At 37.7% G+C, this 20,081-nt stretch overlaps 1 protein-coding gene and 1 non-coding gene across 2 annotated transcripts in view; one reads left to right on the plus strand and one right to left on the minus strand.

Annotated features, from left to right (window-relative positions):
* Nucleotides 1-2,298: 2,298 nt before the first annotated feature.
* The window catches only part of LOC137265911 (erythroid differentiation-related factor 1-like), a 35,024-nt gene continuing 17,241 nt past the window's right edge, over nt 2,299-20,081 (plus strand). Inside the window, exons 1-13 of the mRNA XM_067801388.1 lie at nt 2,299-2,470; nt 5,524-5,729; nt 6,408-6,471; nt 8,014-8,142; nt 9,353-9,415; nt 9,548-9,627; nt 11,211-11,373; nt 12,367-12,488; nt 13,254-13,365; nt 13,580-13,727; nt 14,937-15,151; nt 17,596-17,715; nt 19,778-19,942. Coding sequence (XP_067657489.1) covers nt 2,447-2,470; nt 5,524-5,729; nt 6,408-6,471; nt 8,014-8,142; nt 9,353-9,415; nt 9,548-9,627; nt 11,211-11,373; nt 12,367-12,488; nt 13,254-13,365; nt 13,580-13,727; nt 14,937-15,151; nt 17,596-17,715; nt 19,778-19,942 — 1,611 coding nt within the window. The 5' untranslated portion in view covers nt 2,299-2,446. The remainder of the gene's footprint in view (nt 2,471-5,523; nt 5,730-6,407; nt 6,472-8,013; nt 8,143-9,352; nt 9,416-9,547; nt 9,628-11,210; nt 11,374-12,366; nt 12,489-13,253; nt 13,366-13,579; nt 13,728-14,936; nt 15,152-17,595; nt 17,716-19,777; nt 19,943-20,081) is intronic.
* On the minus strand, nt 19,245-19,347 carry LOC137266495 (small nucleolar RNA U13). The gene has a single exon (XR_010954998.1). It is a non-coding gene; the product is annotated as a small nucleolar RNA U13 (small nucleolar RNA).

The following is a 20,081-nucleotide window of genomic DNA, read 5'->3' on the forward strand; positions in this document are numbered from 1 at the left end:
GAGCGATAGTGCACCACAAGTCGTGAACAACATGCGCACTTGTCAATACCAAACAAAGGACTAGATTACAAACAAATACAGAATAATAAGTGGTTGTTGTTTAACGCCGCATTCAGCAATATCCCAAACTATACACTATATATGGCGACGGTCTGTACATAATTGATTCAGAGATCAGACAATCACAGACCAGCATCTACACAATACAGAGCCTGAGTCTTGAGTCTATATTACATGCATATGTTTGATCTGCATTCTGGAAGTTAGTGTGTAATTGCGCGTATTCATTGATATTAATTTCATGTTTATTGCATACAGCGACGTTTCTACTGGCTCAATCTCGCGATAATTAAGTATAAACACAAAGATAGAGATTTACGTACGGCTCATACACATAAACTAAATTTCAAACATGCATTTACACACATTAACGCTAAAATGAACACATTCACTAATGAACACACTACAAAGCCCGCGTACACACAAACACATGCAAGATAGGAACACACAAGAACACACACACACAGATATATAAAACATATGTAAATTCAGATCAGACAATCCAGTGAATGATGATCTAAGTGGCATGGATAAACACACTCCCCATTATCACAACCAGGAAGTCTATATAGACTATATAGAGGGGGAGAAGAAACTTCTCGAAAAGCCGCTGACCGTAGGCCTGTGTCTCGGGTCGTTACGTAACCAGTCTAGCCAATATGGTGGCAGCGTAGTATTTAAGATTGAGCCCGGTTTGTTATCAACAGCTGATTAAGTTCGCTAAGTGTTATAACAACTGAAATCCTACATGTAGAAGATAGGTTAACTATTTTGTCACTTCAGTCAAGTCAAATAATTGGTATTAGTGTCCGTATTATGACGGCAGATTTGTAGTAAAGTTTCAAATCGGTATGTTATAGCTCACTGGCTTCTATTCTCAATTCACCGCGAAGATAGACTACATTGTGCCGATAAAAACTTCTTCCATACATTCGTTTAATTTTTAGAAGGAAAACATGCCTTTAGTTGAAAGGTATTTGCAAGTAATAGTGACAGTTTTATGACTTCAAAAAATGTTAGGATGTAATTGGGGTGTGTGAAAAATATAACATTTCGCCGATCTGTTCTGATCCGCCATTGAAACGCTACAAGCAGTTTTTTGAGTGTTTCTAGTTATTACTTCAAACACACCTTTCACATACACCTTTAATTGTTTTGAGGGGAATATACTATGAGGTGAAATGTGTTTGCAAGTAATAGTGATAGTTTCATAATCTAAAACAAAATGTTAGGGTGTATTTGAGGTGTGTGAAAAATATGACATATTGCCCATCTGATCTGATTAACCATTGATGCTTGAGGGTTATAGTTCCATAACTTCTTTCTTTCTTGTTGATCTTATTATTTGACAAAACTGGAAAGGTGTTTTATAACGCTTTGTGAGAGTTTTACACTTTAATTTTTTAGGGCAGTGTGACAGTGTCAGTTAACATTTTGTTAATGTCCATTCCATTCCCCACATGCAATAAGATATCTGAATTAATTATTAATGTAAAAAAAATGTCTCAAAGTAGATTTCTTAAAAGCACAGCTGATGTTAACACGTGTTCTCGCGATACTGTTGCGTCCTTAACATGTTTTGTGGGCTGTTTTAGAGGCATTTTAGAAGTTGCTGAGCTGAAAGAGACGGAACAAATTTTATGGAAGATTAACTTCTTTATTTTCACAATAGCGACGTTTCGGTATGGATTCTTATGCTTGAAAACGGTATAACAATCCACACCGAAACATCGCTATTGTGAAAATAAAGAAGTTGATCATCCATAAAATTTGTTCCGTCACCCTTATGTTTTGTGGGGTAGGCCGCGGTGTATCATTTATTCTTTCATTCATTCACATATGTACTTCTTTATTCTTTTTATTTATTTTTCATTCATTCACATAATTCTTGCTCTTAATTTTTACTATAATTCACATTCATTCATTTAATCATTGTAAAATTCCGACTGATACAATAAACTGGGTGAAGTGCTGTTAAACCAGAGATAATCTACAACTTATATACTCTATATAGGCTCCCTGGTTAAAGACAGCTGAAGTTGCGCTGGGAACAAGCCAAGTCAATGTGTGCGTTGGAGCATGACGAGGCATATACCTTGATGGCAGTTTTTATCGTCACAAGCTCCTCTGTACTGTCACACATGCAACCACAGGCATTTGTGCACTTTTCCGTAATTCACAAACTTTAAGCGCCGCGTGTTTTATCTACGCTGGAGGGAGCTTGAACAGCTTTTATTTACTTCCGGTTTCCACACATGAGTAGAAAGGCCTAGAAAGCGGGAGATATTTGGAACGATCTCAAAGCTACAAACAACTCTTTGTGAAATGCACTTTACAGATCAAGAGAGCAGCGATTTGTAAAATAAAGAAGACATTCGATTTGAAAATGTCGAATCCAGGATCTTCTAAGGTAAAAGTTCTAAATTAAAAATGATTCATTTGACAGTCCTAGCATTGACATTTGTGCAAACCGCATTTGCAAACTATTATGGAAGTCTTGTCCAATTTAACTAGAAATAAGCAATTATCACTGGTACATTTTCCAACGATCACGCTTTAAATCTAATTATTTGTATGTTTGTATGCGTGTATGTTTGTTAGTACTGAGCTCTTGGGTTTCACAAACATGACAAAGCCGTGAAAGGCGTTTAAACCTTAACACCTGAAACATGGATCGCTTCGGCTTTCATTCTGCGTTCAAATGACCTGCCGTGAAATAATTTAACATGCGTAAATCAGCATGAATTAAATTTAGCAAGTCCACACCATTTTTAGATCAACGTTTCAGATTTTTAAAACTATTTTTCCAAGGTTTGTTGATACATCAGCATTGCAACAAACTTTACCTGATTAAATTCTGTCCATCCGTTCTTGATCAACAAGGTGATCAAGTCAACTACTGTCAACTCTGCGAAATATCCACATTTCCATTTTTGTGAAAAAAACGTCACACCTATTTATTTCAAGTACCAAACTATTTTAAGTAAATGTTGTTGAACCACAAATATATTAATAGTCTTTTCTATCAGCACAGTGCTTTACAGAGGAAAAATGTTTCATCTGGAATTATATGTCTTCTTTGAACATCCTAGAACTTCGAATCAACATATGTTTCAGGTCTGCAGAAGAAGAAAGAAACGGTTCATTAAACATCATGACTGATGTACAATGTCAATGTTGGCAAAATCAGTATCTTAACACTAAATTATTGAAACAGATTCAAGTTAGAGAGTCAAGATTATGAAGTGCTACCTTTGTTTTGCATCAATTAAGATGAACTTAAGATTGTAACATGTTTTCATATATTCTAATCTTAAACCTGTATCACCAGTGTTGAAGATTCAATTTAGACAGTGCTTTTAAAGACAGTGCTGATGATACCATGTTTCAAACCTGAAGCAAATCTGATGCTGAATTATATCAGTGTATGTTGCGCATATGTTGTGATGCTGTAATGTGCAAAAAATACTTAGTCTCTACTCAAATCTACATCATGTGTTTATGTAAGTGCTATGACATCCACAAATGAATAATGCTGAATTCTGCTTAAATTAAAAGATCAATAAAATATTGTCAGTTTTCAAATATTACTATTATTAGCCACAATTTTGTGTTCTGTGGCTGTCACTTCTGGATACAGACAGAAAATACATGTAAATCTGAAAATAACATACATATTGCACAAGGTATTTGAAACATAAATAATGCTTTCCTACCAGTTTAATAATCAAAGTACACACATTTGAACACTTTAAAACATATTAAGCATGTTAAATAAAATTACTCAATGAATGAGTTAATGACACGATCATTGTTAGCTGGATCCACACATGGAGTTGTCTGCCCCTGGCAATACACCCCTCCCTCACACAAATCTATCTGAAATGTGCATCCCTGGTTACATTAAGTTAAAATTTGTTTTATAATGGAGAGGATTGATGTGTGCTTATGATAAAAATAATCTAAAGTGTGCCATTGATTGATAAAACAAATTTCAATGTTCAGCAATATTTTAAAGGGTTGGAAAACTATGAAAGAACAGAGCAGACCAACCTTTTTCGCCAATGGCGCCAACTCGGGAATATCTTCTGAAGGGACCAGTCGTTGTTTTTCACCCAAATACATCGTGGAAAAAGCCAGAACGTGTAAAACAAGGACCCCCAAAATTGGACCAGGTTTTCATGAGTACTACAGAGTTACGTCCCTTGGCAACTCACTTAGTGTGGACTTGGTAATTAAATGGAATATGCATTGACAGTTCTGAACTTCAGTCGATGCATATTCCATTTAAATCATGCTGATGTTATTCTTCAGACTGAAGCTCTGTTAGTAAACCATGTTCAATTCTGAGTTGATTCACTCACCCAGCCTTGTTGCTTGAGAGTTTCTGCTTCAGGCACCACTGTGTTGGATTATCATATGACCAGACTTTTCTCTCGTGCACTTAATTGAAATATAGACAAAGGAGCCTAGATTGAGCTTATACTGGCGTGTATCCTATTCTCACGGTACTTACGGATATCGGTTGAAAAAATAATACAAACAGTTCTTTTCATATGTATGCTCTTTTTTTGTTAAATGATTCCTCCTCTAACATCTGCATCTATCAACTGCTTGATTCATCAGGTGTATTATCGCACTTGAGCTCGATGAAAAATATGGTCATCCGCCGCTGACTTTTCGAGGCTTCTCCTATTCTCGCGGCATAACGAGAAAGTAACGTTATTTGGTGTAAGGAAGGGAAATCTTATTGGAAAGGGCAGGGAAAAGTTACGATTTTTCTTAGTTGGTTAGAACTCATGAATATTCGTTACATTGCAAAACTATGATAATTCACATACGTGGTCCACTTCCTAGTTACCGGTCAATGATGCAAACAACTGATAAGTATCACGCATCGGCAATCTCGGCAGAAAATGTCTTTCCCGTGAGAATAGGAGATGGCCCCATACATCACTATTTAAGAGCTTTGTTCATAAGAAGAAAATCATGTTGCAGAAAGGTCTTGTTACTGAATAAGGAGAGCAGAGCCAATGGGATGTAACTATTCTTTGCAAACAATGCCACAAAGCAGTTGACACCTTGGGGCTTTAGTGAGTGAGCGAGTTAAGTTTTATGCTACACTCAGTAATATTCCAGCTATATGGCAGCGGTCTGTATGTAATCAAGTCAGTGAGCCCAACCCCTCGATCCAGTTAGCCGCCTCTTAGTAGTGTTATGATAAGCAATTGTCTTTTGTTTCAATAATGGTTTGCTGAAGACCTAATTTACCCCAGATCTCCATGCCTTCCTGCGGCTTTAACCAATGTTGACAAAAAGTTATTTACAGATGATCCTCTTTATTTACCATCATGTTTCTGAATTTGACTTGCATGTTTCAGTGGTTTTTATCAAGATCATGGCTCAGCCATGTATGTCAATGCGTATCTTCATATTTTCTTCAACTGATCAATGGTATTGTAGGAGGTTGTTCCCAAAGCTATGGGACCAGATGTCCGCTCTACCGCCGTGGTCAAGTACACCAGTGTGGCCACATCACCAACATTCTCCAGACTACAACTGAACACCAATCTTAATGTCCCACCCTCAAACTGGCTCAGAAGCAGTTCCGTCCTGGAACAGTTTTTCCGAGACTTTCCAAGAAAACGTGAGCATCCGGAGTTTTCAAGGTAAGTTGAGTATTCATGTTCTTCAGCTCTAAGTTTTGTCTGATCTAATAGTTATATATTATTCTGTGTTGAATTTTGAAGACACTCGATTCTGGCAGGTTAATCATTGGATTGACATGGCTTTTAATGAATAAATTATAGTTTCAAGAAAGAAAGAATTATGGGTATGAAAAAGCCATAAGAGTTGTATACTCCCCAGGGAACTGAGATTGATAATATGGTGTTTCCTTGAGACTGACATCCAATGATTGAGGAAAAAATACAGGCACCTTGAGCAGTGAGTTATAGTTTAGTTTTACGCCTCACTCCGCAATATTCCAGCCATATGGCGGTGCAGCTTGAGCCTGTACTGGTTGCATGAATATGTGCGTTATATAAATATCCTTTAACGGTATAACACGAATACTAGTAAAAGTGGCTGTAGAAATATCCATTAGTGGTATAACACAAATACTAGTGAAAGTGGAATTAAACTCATTTCACTCTCTCAGGCTCATGAATTTGTATGGAAAAAGTACAGGTAGTAATTACTGTTATATTGATATATAGAGGATATGTCATATATTGATATTATAGAGTATGTCAGGAGTTGTCTATGTCAAGACTTGAAACAATTTTCCAGTATGTTTTTCGTATTTTTTAAAGGTCATAATCTCATGTGTATGAATATTTTTGCAGTTTCAACATGGCTAACAACTTCCCTGACCTGACTGGAGAAGTTGATGTTGTCACTGATGCTGAGGTACAGAGTCACGTTTTTATTCTGTTTTTGTTGTCTTTGTTATTCCACTCTTCACTGTTTGATGGCAATCTGACAAAATTCTGAAGCAGCCCATCCAGTCTGAGAAAGACAATTAGTTGAGTCTGACTACCACACTGTAAGTTAGCGATTGCAGAGAGCAGTGTCTGGGACTATTACGTATCGACAATCTTAACTAGGAGGAGACAGTTACTGGTTGTAGAATGGGTATTAAAAGGGTACTGGTTGTAGAATGGGTACCAAGAGGGTACTGGTTGTAAAATGGGTACCAAGAGGGTACTGGTTTTATATAATGGGTACAAAGAGGGTACTGGCTGTATAGTTCCAAGATGGATTTGACTTTGCTCCTGGTAGGACTTTCCTCCTGGTAGTATTTATAGTATTGTACATTACAGTTACTGTGTGAATGTATCTGTTGGAACTTTTTAAAAAATCTTTATTTTAATATGATCACTTGTTTCATAGCGTCGCAGATTTACATCCTATTCATTATGACAAAATGTCTTGAATCATATTTTGGAAGTGAGCCACTGTTCCATCAGCTTAAACAGAGTATGATCCTTGTCCCTCTTTCACTTAAAGAAACATAAAAAATGCTTCTGTTCTTCCTGATGAAATATAGTATGAACCATGTCAGTGTTCTGGTATATGAATTATGTATGAACTGTGTGCTTGATCTTCTCGCTGAATGATTGTATGAACGACATCAAATTTCCGGTGTATGAATCATGTATGTACTGTGTGCTTGATCTCGCTGAATCATAGTATGAACCACACTAAATTCCTGGTGTATGAATCATGTATGAACTGTGTGCTTGATCTTGCTGAATGATAGTATAAACCACACTAAATTCCTGCTGTATGAATCATGTATGAACTGTGTGCTTGATCTCGCTGAATCATAGTATGTACCACATCAGTGTCCTGGTATATGATTATGAATCATGTATGTACAGTGTGCTTGATCATCTCGCTGAATGATAGTATGAACTGCACTAAATTCCTGGTGTATGAATCATGTATGAACTGTGAGCTTGATCTTCTCGCTGAATGATAGTATGAACCACACTAAATTCCTGGTGTATGAATCGTATGAACTGTGTGCTTGGTGATCTCGCTGAATGATAGTATGAACCACATCAAAGTCCTGGTGTATGAATCATGTATGAACTGTGTGCTTGATGATCTCGCTGAATGATAGTATGAACCACACTAAATTCCTCGTGTATGAATCATGTACGTATGAACTGTGAGCTTGATCTTCTCGCTGAATCATAGTATGAACCACATCAAAGTCCTGGTGTATGAATCATGTATGAACTGTGTGCTTGATGATCTCGCTGAATGATAGTATGGACCACACTAAATTCCTGGTGTATGAATCATGTATGAACTGTGTGCTTGATCTTCTCGCTGAATCATAGTATGAACCACATCAAAGTCCTGGTGTATGAATCATAGCATGAAAAGCATGGCTACAATGAATCTTGATATCAACCGTATCCCTGTTTTTCTCCTGGACAGAACATCAAGAAGCTTCTGAAGATCCCATTCTGCAAGTCATCCCACATTAGCATGATGGTACACCGCATCAGCAACACACTGCTCCTGGACGAGTTCGACATCCACAAACACTTGCTCAGGAAAGAACAGGTGAGACCCACTGGGCAGACTATGAAATGTTTTGGGATGTTTCAATCTAATCCAAGAGGGGTAGCCTAATGGTTAAAGTATCAGCTCGTCACACTGAAGACCTAGGTTTGATTCCCAACATAGGAACAATATGTGAAGCCCATTACTGGTGTCCCCTGCTGTAATATTGCTGGAATTTTGCTATAACAGAATAAAATTGCTTGCTCATTCAGTCATTCACTCACTCACTCACTCACTCACTCACTGACTAACAGAGTTTATTCTTAGTGAGATTATTCTTAGTGAGTTACCTTTGTGTCTCACCGGCGATAACCGACAAATTTCACTACCTATTTAAATGTTCATTATTTGACAACATAAGATCCCAATATATTCCTACTTACTAAAGTAAATGGTCGAATCTAGCAAAAATGAAACTACTGTTTACCATAGATGATTATTCACTTGTTAAGAATATTTCAACATTTATAAGAACTATCAATAACACCATAAAAGGGTAACACACTGATATATTCATTGTTACCAAGTGATCATAACAATTTCTCATTTATATGATGACTTTATTTGTACTGTTCCTATACTACGAATGGTGCTTGGTTGGAATAAATATTGAAATGAATTGAATTGCTACTCACAAGTGTTAACAGATGTTATATTCAGTCTCAGCTTGTATCAAAATTTAAGCACTGAGCACTGGGTTTGAATTACAGTCCCCAGGTGCATCTAATCAAAGAAGATTTTGACTTGCCCTAGCACAGTTCAGTAGCCCTGGGCTAGCAGACTAGCATGGATATACACGCCTTGCATAATCTGTGTAATAGTTTTGCTGAAGGGACTGTGGATCAGGATTGTTGTCATGCATGGACTGTGTAAATCTAATTGTAAGATACTGTAGTGTAAGAAAGGATATAGCATAACCAGTCATGGAAGTCAGAACACAGGCAAGTCCACAGCAGTTATCTCAGCCAGACTTACATAGAAAGTTTGACTTAAAAACAGTACCGATTAAGGAATATGATACTGGCTCATTAATAATGGTGAGAATCAATTCAAGAATGTTAGAATAGTGCCGACGTTATCTTGAAAATGTAGTCCAGATACTTTGTAGGGTTAGTACGATCAGACATACATGGATAATATCTTGTGCAAAGATAGTGACAGGAGCATGTTAATTGTTTCTTATGATGTTATTTGTTAATTTGCTTTACAGGAAGAATGGAGTTGGTTGCGCCATTTCTTTTATGAAAGTGTTGCGAAGGACATGGAGGGAAAGGTAAATAAGATTCGCAATTTTTCCATTATTAGTTTGATGGTGGGTGTGTTGATGCCATGGATGAAGTTGTTGGTGGTTTCATGGCGTTTGTATATAATACGTCTGGTTACATCTTCTGATCTATTTATACAGATGAAGTGTGTCCCAAGGAAAAGCAAAAGTCGCAACACTCTCCAAAACAGAAGCATGTATTCCAAGTTCCTGTACCACAGGTGAGGTTCCAGTGCTTGATTTAGTGCTTTGTTGCTTGCACTGGTGCAACCTAATATTACCAAGTGCAACCTACTTATAAGTCTAACTTAGTCACTCAACTTGCACAAATGCAAAACATTTTTGAGTAATAAATCAGCAATAAATCCAACATTATAAGCATAAATATGTCCGCTCATTTTTTTTCTAAACTTTGAATAGCTATGGCACCGAGACATTGCAATTCTTTGACTTACGACACTCTTGTAAACAGGGATCAGCTGCGTCTCTTTGTTGCTATGGTTTCATGGGTACTGCATTACAGAAGTGTGTTTATATGCCCCGAAACCTCTGACATTTTAACACACTGTGTTGCAAGTGGAATTTGGCAGGTGCAGCTAGGTCATTATCGTAGATAGCACCAAGTGCAAGTACGCTAACATCTCTAAATTCAGCTCTGAGTTGTAATATCACACAGAACTGTATAATACCTGTTATAGGTGTTTTCATTCAGATGTCGATCCAATAGTATTTAGCTGAAGGATTGTGGGTCATGGGTTCTTGGATGAAAAACTTGGATAAACGTATGATGTGGTGTCACTGAAGTGTTGAATGTCTGATGTCTGCACCACTGCCAGCTCTTCCCCACTTTAAGTAGTCTTTTCTATTTAATCAAACTGTTTACCTCACACTCAACAGTTTTCCAGCAATACTGTCGGTCTGTAAATAATCAAGTCTGGACCAGACAATCAAGTGATTGTCATCTGTGTACCTGGCATGTTATCAACCAAGTGAGCGAACTTGACCACCTGTTAGTCACAGGTTAATGAAGATCAGTTCTACCCGGATCTTCTTAGTTCAATTAATGCCTAATCCTTTGCTCACATGATTTTAAGGATGCATTATGAAACCCATTTCTGGTATCTTCAGCCATGATACATCCTCAGTATCTCCAGGGAATATGTTCTGATGAATCTCCACTATACCCTGGATGCATCTACGGCTAAGCCTGATAAATTTATTACCTCCCTTGGCTGCTGTTTTATCCAATCAGTTGTATATGCTGGGAAGTTGACTGAACCAGTCACAACTCACTTACACTTTTTTAAATTGTCCAGCTGATTAAACTTGACAACACAAACCATGCACAAGTTCTCAGAAAGAGGCAGAAGGAGTTCTTGCATGTATATGTATTTAGCTTTCGGACCTATCAATTTGTCTGTATGATTTCCCCCAAATCTGAGTGGAACTACAAACAACCTTCGCAGCTGCGACCGCTATCTTTGTTGACAGTGGCAAGTTCAGTTGTAATGATGACCTAACTGATTGGCTACTGTGAGAATGCGGAGCCAGCAAAGGGAGGTAATAAATTTATTGGGCTTAGGCATAGACGCATCCAGAGTATAGTGGAGACTTATTGGAATGTAAACCCAGGAGATATCGAGGATGGCCATGATATAGCTGGAATAATGCTAAAAGCTGCTTAAAGCCATGATCACTCAGTCCATCATATCGGCGAGCTTAAACATGCTGGTACTTTGGTTTCCTGCAACACTTATGTACTGTGAGGCAAAAACGTTCATACTCTTTGTTACCATGGTTACAGTTTGTCAGCCGGTGCCTGTGAAGATGATCCTGTGTCGGGCATGGCAGTCAATGAACTGATTCCACAGAATCAGAGTGTGTCAATACCAAATGCCAGCTCTGTCACCAAACAAACAGCACCCAGTACAGAACAACAGGCTGTCATACCAGATCCACTACCCAAGGTACATGCATAGACGAGTTTCTTTTTTGCCATGTTTTTCTGTATTTTTAGACTTCCACTAAAATAAAACTGTCTCACCAGTGTGATGATATGTGTACTTGTGTGTACATGTGTTCTCAGGTGTACCAAACTTTCTAAAGCACAAGCAAATGACTGCTTGTCACTTTTAAAGCTGCAAGCTGAATGAAATTCCAGTAAACGTATAAATAATGCCTTATTCCTGTTCCCTTATCACTTTTCCTTCTCACTTCCATTTTAAGTACTGTAAACAGCCAAATTTTTGTGACCGTTTAATTTTCGCGAACTTCGTGTCAGACTTCATGACGCAAGAATAAAAACACGTGATAATATAGATATGTCATACACTCTATTCAGGTTAGTGAACAACACAAAAACAATACAGGTGTCATTACTCAATCACGTGTCACTGCTAGGCTAATCTGGATTAACACGGTTCAATCACGTTCTATTTTCATTGTTTATTTTATAACAGCTCAATGGTCAAGCACCTGGGTGTCATGTAAAAACATTCAGAGACGCCCCTGTAACAAGAACACCTTGCGAAAATAAGAGGGAGCGAAAAAGTTTAGTGACCATCACTCGTAAAAATTTAAAGGCGCGGAAACAAGACAGTTTGCAGTACTTTGTTATCCTATTATGTGTAATAATGTTTGATCATAAATGCCAAATTTGAAAATGCATGTGGTTGCTAAGGTCCGCCATCACTGAATTTGAAAATGCTGATGTTATACTATGCATGTGATTTGCTATAAGTTCTGTAGATTTCATGTTCGGAATCCTTCATTAATTGTTGTCAGAAATAAAGAGAAGTAAATCTAACTGAATGTGATGATGTTTTTTATGACCATATTAAATAGTTTTCTGATTTACATTAAAAAAAGCAGTACTCTGAAAAGTCAGCCTTTTTTGTAAAAAATATGAACGCCTTATCAATGTTTAGACACATTTAGACCCTTGGTACTCTGTTTTTCAGCCTGAGGGGAGTGGATATCATCGGGAAGTATACTGGACATTCGAGGATATCCACATGCTAATTGGTACTGACCTGCCAATCTTTGGCGGCGGAACACATCCATGTGTCAGTCTCAAACTGAGGTGAGATCAGGAACGGAGGAAAGATCACATCAACAAAATTCACAATTTAATCATGTTATCTCATGATTTGGATCTAAAAAGTGTTCATTGTACATCTGGACTTCTGTTTATATTTACTTTAATTTATTTTGTTAAAATTGTTCAAAATTTTATAAGCTGTAGACATTTCACCACGACATTGTACTGGCAAATACAGATTTGGCTATTAACAGTTCACCACCAATTGTAAAGAATGATGGTCTTGCTGTTGATCTTTGTTACCACCAGGAGAAGGTTGCTTCTTGTGCCTGTTTGCCAACATGTGAAACTTGTTTTAAACTACCACTGATTAGCTACAAGATAATTTTATTTTTGATTGTTAAGCTACGGGACAACTCGCGGTGGCAAACCAGACAAGACGCTGACACTACGAGTATGCTTGTGTTAAATCATTCACTCGTCACACTGAAGACCCGGGTTTGATTCCCCACAAGGGTACATTGTGTGAAACCCATTTCTGGTGTCCCCTGCTGTGATATTACTGGAATATCGCTGTGAAAAACCATAGTGACTCACCCAACAACTGCATGTTAGAAATGTTACAGCATTCCGACAATAAGGCGTGTTACAGTATCTATCCTTATATTGTCTGTTTGTGACAAAGGTGTTTAGGCTTAACAATACTTTGAGTGTATTGTCGAGCCATATTCCCATAGTTCACCAACCGGGTGTCTCCAACGTTTCTACTTTTCTTTCCATGTTAATGAAGTTGTAATCTATGTCCAGGGACTCTGCCACGCCCATCAATGTGCTGACTGGGCTGGACTGCTGGCTGGACAACCTCATGTGTAATGTGCCGGAGGTTGCCATGTGCTTTCATCTCAATGGAATTGTTCAGGTAATTTGGCATACGAAATTGATCTGATACTGGAAGAAATATCAGTGTCTTTTCTTCAAAATCTGTCGTCTGCTCTGTGGCTTACTTAGAACATTTTCTTAAAACAATTTAATTTGAGGTTAAATGTTTGGGAGCAACATTATAAATTGCTACCCTTAGTCAAGCCAAGACCCTTCATTATGATGATGATGATGATGTATTTTTCTGCATGTAGAAATACGAGCTGATAAAAACAGAGGACATCCCTTTGCTGGAGGACTGCAAGTTTGACCCACTCTTGGTGACTGGTATTGCTAGGAACCTTCTGTCCTTCTTGAAATCTAACGCAACCAAAGAGGGTCACACTTACTGGCTGTATAAAAGTGAGTAGACAAGCATTGACATCCGCAATAATCCAGAGAATCTTATGTCCATTTTGAAAAAAATAATAGTGGAAATAATAAATATGATTTAGATTATTATTATTATTAATCAAGCCTTATATTTAGATTGAGGTTGATGATGGCTTGGAAAGTAATTCCCAAAAAATTGGGCCAAAAATGGAGAGGCTGATGACTAAACCAGATTTACAGTGCGTGTGTGTGGGGCAAGGGTGTGTTTTGTTGTGTAGCACGACACATTGTCGACAACAAAGTACAAAACCTATTCAGTCGAATGAGGCGGGACTGACACTGAGAAGTATGACCATAGGTTTGAAGCTTAATGCAATAGGGTTTGATATGCTACACCGCAATATAAGATTTTCAAGATAAGACTCATGTTGACAAACATTATTGATTGAACAGCATGTTCATCTTCCATCACCACTACCTTTGATGATATTTATGCCGTTTCAGGATGCTATGACTGCTGCTTTGTATGCTCTTCAGCTGTTCTCGGGCTTTTTTTGTTTCCATTTCAAGGAATTAGTTTTTCATTACAGAGCATTTGTTCCAGTTTTACAGGATAGTTTTGCTGTTTTGAAAGTTTGTTTTCCTATTTGGGCAGTTTTTGTTCTGTTTTGGTGTATATGAGTTCAGTTTTGATCATTTGTTCACCGTTTGTATGGTAGGCCTGCTTATCTGTTCGTGGTGAACACAGCTTAGTCCTAGGCCAAATGCTACAAAAGTGCCTATCTTTTAGGATCTCTCAGCAGCAGTAAACGTGTTATTCAGTAATTAGTATGACACCTCCCACCCGCCAAAAATTCTTGTTGATGTGGAACTAGCAACAGGAGGTATCAGGTTACTAAAAACTAACTGGGTTCAGTCCACTGTTGAAACAGTGTCCACATGTTCATAAACAAACTGCTTGAGAATTGATCACATTGTCTAATGTGTGGTGACAAGCACTGGTGTTCAACATGGTCACGATATGCAGTATGGGTGATAAGGCTGGGTGTATCAGATTACCTGATTTTGATGCTATCTCTACATTTGGCCTAGGAGTACACTGTATGTGTTACATTTTGGGAAAGTGACAGATGAGCAGGATAAAATGAGAGTATTGGTTTGACAGATTAGGATGATAGTGATGTTGAGATGATGCAAGATGAGATCTAGCCTGTTTCACTGAGTGTATTGCCTTGACAGATGTGGATGATGACGTAGTTAAGTTGTATGACCTAACCGTGCTGTGTGGAGACGAGATCAAGGAAGACAGCAACCCTTTTGTTGTCCCAGTTGGCATCTTGCTGTACCGAGTTGCCCGCAACCTGCGACAAACTGGCGGAAAGATGAAAACTGCCACCATCCGAACTCTCCTGGAAAACTGTCTGCAGCTACTGAATGAAGAGAAACATTCACAGGTGAGAAAGATCAGATGGACAAAACAGGCATCCTCATTTTGTCACTGGGTGGTGCAGGAGGTCAAAAATCCCATCACCCGAAGCCCAGGACAAGTCGGTTTTCATTTCCAGCTATCAAACAGTGGTATCTTACTTGTCAGTGGACTGCTAGATAATTTCTAGTTATGGTTTCAAACTGCAAATAATCTTGGATTTAATTTCATATCTGCTCATGTTCACAATACTAATAAAGTAGAGCTGGTAGAGAGTGAAATTATCATGCTTCGATAAATAGTCCAGTAAACATTAACATCACATATTGTGTCATAAAATCAGAGCTAGTGGACAATTAGTCAAGACAAGTTACTTTCTTGAAGTCACTTGCCCTGTGGCAAGTGGCTTTTCAAAATATTTTTGAACCCTTGTGGTGTTGCATCCAGACTTAGTTGGCTACCCAAGACAATCAAGGTTAGAACTGGTCTTCAGCAACCCATGCTTGTCGTAAGAGGCGACTAATAGGATCTGATGTGGTTGTCAAATATCCCCATATCCTAAGTGCTTAGATTGATGCTAATAATGTTGATCACTGGATTGTTTGGTCCAGACTCGATTATTAACATAATGCCAATGCATCATTGAAATATTTCTGTTTGGGGTGTTAAACAACAAACAAACAAGAAACACAAAAACGTTGATGCATGCCATGTAAACCTGAAGTGTGCTTCTCGCCGTGTATTAAACATAGCTTCTTTTCCTGGAATAACCACATTTGAGGTTTTTGTTTGCTCCCAGGTTTTACTTTTTGTAAGTAAGACCTCTTCCCAGGTTTTAGTTTATCCTAACTGTATATCAACATCAACATTCAAATTCAGATGATCTCTGGGTGTTTGAAGTCAGTGGAAAAATATTGTCAAAGGTAAAGTTTAAGCGCAAATATTTTCCCTAGCAGAAATTGAACTGCATCTGTCAGGTTAATAAACGGACGTTCTATCTCACAGCCACAGAGCTGAGTTGAATTATCTATTTATAGTTAGGCCTATTGATTTTTCTAGTGGTTCAGTTACTGTTATGTAGCTTCATTGCATAATTATGGAATTATCCTTCACTGACAGTTTATAAACAAACACAGTTAGTGTTTCCTCCAGAGCGTTTTAGAAGGGCGCTGCGCCCTTCCCTTTTCTTCTGGTGCCTTGCCCCTTTTTACTGTGCCCTGCCCAGTACTTGCTAGTTGTGACGGAGCACAGGAACAGACTGAAAGTCAGCAACTGTAACAAGCATCTTATGATCAGCCTAAATACTGACAGCCACAATGACACCTACTTGGAAACTGTTGTGAAAAACTTCCTGAGAAAAAAGCAAAGGGGACTGTAGGTAAATAATACATGCAGCTCAATCTGATCATTTTGTTTTGGTTTTATTGTGGTTTGTGCCCTTTTCAAACTAGGGTGCCCTTTTCTGTAGAAACTTCACCCTGCCCTTTTTGTGGTCTGGAGGAAACACTAACAGTTTTACAAACACAAAAATGTTAATGTTTGCAGTGTTCATTACATCACTGGGCTTAGACACAATTATTTACAGACTAATATCTTAAATATTTATAAGTAAGGCATTCATGAATTACACAGTTAGGTATGTGTGCATAGAATTTGACAATATCATTTGATTTCTAGACATTTTGGAAAAGGTGTTAAAAGGTTAATGAATTTTTGGACTGCATTAAGGAATACCAAACCAAAAAGCAGGTGGGCGTGGAGGGCAAGCTGGTTAAAGCACCAGGGTAGTGATCCAGCGAGATTGAGGAGATGGGATCGAGCCCACCTGTGACTGGGTGTAAAAACCTTAGAGTCAACATTGTGTGCAGACTCTTTCATTGTTGTCACAACCCCTAGTGTACAGTACACAACCCTGTGCACTTGAAAGATCCCACGAATCCGTTGGTATATGGCGAAATGGTGGCCACATGAATATGTGCAAACACCTAGTTGCGGGTACGGCAAAGTGCAGTAAACTTGGACAAAGTACTGTTACTGTGTGTCCCAGTTCACCCATCTGTGAATTGGGTACCTCATTAGGATGAGAGTGCCACAGCAAAACTTGGTGCACCTAGTGGCAGCAAGAGTTGTATACTCTCCAGGGAGTTGAGACTGATAATACGATGTGACGTTGAGACTGACATCCGATGATGTCAATGAGCAAGCACTAGATCCATGGATATGTGTGCTATGTAAATATTCTCTAATAATAAATAATAAAATTACAGCAGTTCTACTATCACTGCTGTATAACATTTCACCCTTACAAATAAATATCAGACACATGTACCACAAAATCTTGTGTCAATGATAAGTTTGTTTAACAGGCGTCTTGGTGTTTTGGTTTTTACTCAGAGAATGATTGTTTTTTTATGTGATGATCAAATGTTCTGGTGATTCAATCAAATATTGGAATATCCATGTTTGACACAGGTCTGTACATCAGCCAACTACCTGCTGTCCGACCTGTTTGTCCCGGACAGCTCTATTGGCGATGTGTGGTGTCACGAGGAGAGCAATGATTCCGACGAGGACACCGAGGAGTCCACACTGGTAAGTGAACAGTCCTTGTTAAAATCCACAGATGTTCAGGACAGATTTAGACCTAATCCTAGTCTGATATTTAGTGGGTATTTTCATCGTTAAAGTCCCAGACAATTGGGGATGGATTTGGACGTCATCAAAATCTGATATTTAGTGTATATTTTCATTGTTAAAATCTTTGGACAATTGGGGATGGATTTGGACGTCATCAAAGTCTGATATTTAGTGAATATTTTCATTGTTAAAATCTCTGGACAATCGGGGATGGATCTGGACGCCATCAAAATCTGATATTTAGTGAATATTTTCATTGTTAAAATCTCTGGACAATCGGGGATGGATTTTAAGTCTGATATTCAGTGGATATTTTCATTGTTTTGATCAACATAAGGATTAGTCAGAATGATCAGAGAATGATATTGATTTAATAGTTATATTTTTAAAATCACCTAAAATCTCTGGATTGATTAGGATGTTGTTCAGCTCCTAATCAACAGCAATACTCACAAAATATTCTTAACCTGGGACTAAATACTTCCAAATTCATCCCAAGAGGGTCCCGAGTCACGAAATGGCTTTGGAGATTTTTGTAGATGGTCTCATAGGACTATGACAAGGAAAAGGCCTTAATACTCATTTGAATCCAATAATCATCCTATCAATAATCAATAATCTGCCTATCAATGGCACAAAGTTTGGGATTGTAGATAAATCCCTCAAGTCATATTTATTAACATTATAATATATGTGATCGTCGTGGAAGTAAAGTCATCATGTTTCATATTTTGAATTTAATATTGATGATAAAAAAGGGAACTTTTCAGAATGGTTCAATTGGATCAGTGTTCTTCTGATTAAAAAACAAGTGTTGAATGTCAGATATTTGGTAACATGGAAGCAAAACACTAGTCACCATGGTCTGATTCTTTTGTGTATTGTGTTCAAGATGGTCCAGTAAATCAAAGGGAAGTAACTCTTAATGTGGAATCATTTTTAGTTTTCTTATAAGCATTTTTCATTTTTATTTTTGTAAGGAAAATTACTAGCTATTCCATTGAAATCAACAAACATACTGCCAGGTTGAAATATGGTAGATGAATCTGGTTCAAGTTGAACCTGGCCTTGAAATAGGTTGAAAATCTGTGATATTTTATGAGAGCTTCGTTAGCTATGATTTTATTATATAATTCCAATTCAATGTTTCACTCTACCATTTTCTCACATCTATCCTCCTGGCATGTATCCTGTGTTCCAAATCTATTTTTGAAGGATTGATAATAAGATTTCTTAAAATATTTCATTTAATGCCAGGACATTTGATATTTGTTTTAATTACTCTTTTTGAAGATTTTGGTTAAAACGTGATTTTCAAGTGAATTAGAATCATACATGTGTAAGTAGTGTTTCACAAGTTTTCTAAATATCTTTCTAAGAAGTTAGGTAAAAGTGTCAAAGTCTCACGAATTATTTGTTAGAAAAAGGTCAGTCTTCAAACAGGTAATTGTGAGGTGTTTTACATGTAGATCCCACATAGTTCTGGTCAGAAGGGTAATATGCCTTACGTAACAAGGTAAACTGGGTGGCATATCTCATGCAAGCACATGAAGTCCCATTCATCATATGTAATGAACTACGAAGGATCAAAGATTCCATGTGGTTTCTCTCTATGTTGTTAATTCCTGCTTAGACTCATTGACACTATGTCTCGTTTGCATGTTTGCATTATTTCTATCAAATTAATTATATCTGTGACCATTTAACTACCACTCTTTTTCATAATCTGTAATAAAGTGTAAAGATATTTGTGGTTTAATTCTGAATTTGTTTCCTTAGATATTTTATTAATTTTTTTTTTAAAGTCATGATGAGCCTTTCTAGGTCAGACTGACCCACATTTTTTACCTCATTATTTTTTATTGAATCAATATTTGTTTGCTCCAATTATGGATTTGTTAGAGATTAGTAGAGCACTTTTCTTCTCACTGGCTTTTATTGTGAAAAGTCCTGATTTGCTGTTGGAGAAATTAGTAAAAAACATATTTATATTTATGCCATATTGTTTTCTGTGCAGACTTCAGATGAGGAAAATGAGGTGAAGACGGAAATATCCCTAGGTCTGAAAGACCTATGTCGGATGGACCGCACCATGCGCCGTGCCTGGCAGGTTCCTCGTAGACATGCTATAGCAGGCACAGTAGAGGAGAGGTGTCGTGATGCACTCAGCTACATAAGAAGGGTGAGTGAGTGAGTTTAGGTTTAGCACTTTTATGCCTCACTCAGCAATATTACAGCTACATGGCTGTGGTCTGTAAATTGTCAAGCCTGGACCAGTGAGTCTAGTGATCAACGATATGAGCATCAACCTGTGCTCTTGG

Source organism: Haliotis asinina, chromosome 15, assembly GCF_037392515.1.
Source record: "Haliotis asinina isolate JCU_RB_2024 chromosome 15, JCU_Hal_asi_v2, whole genome shotgun sequence".
Classification (NCBI taxonomy): domain Eukaryota; kingdom Metazoa; phylum Mollusca; class Gastropoda; order Lepetellida; family Haliotidae; genus Haliotis; species Haliotis asinina.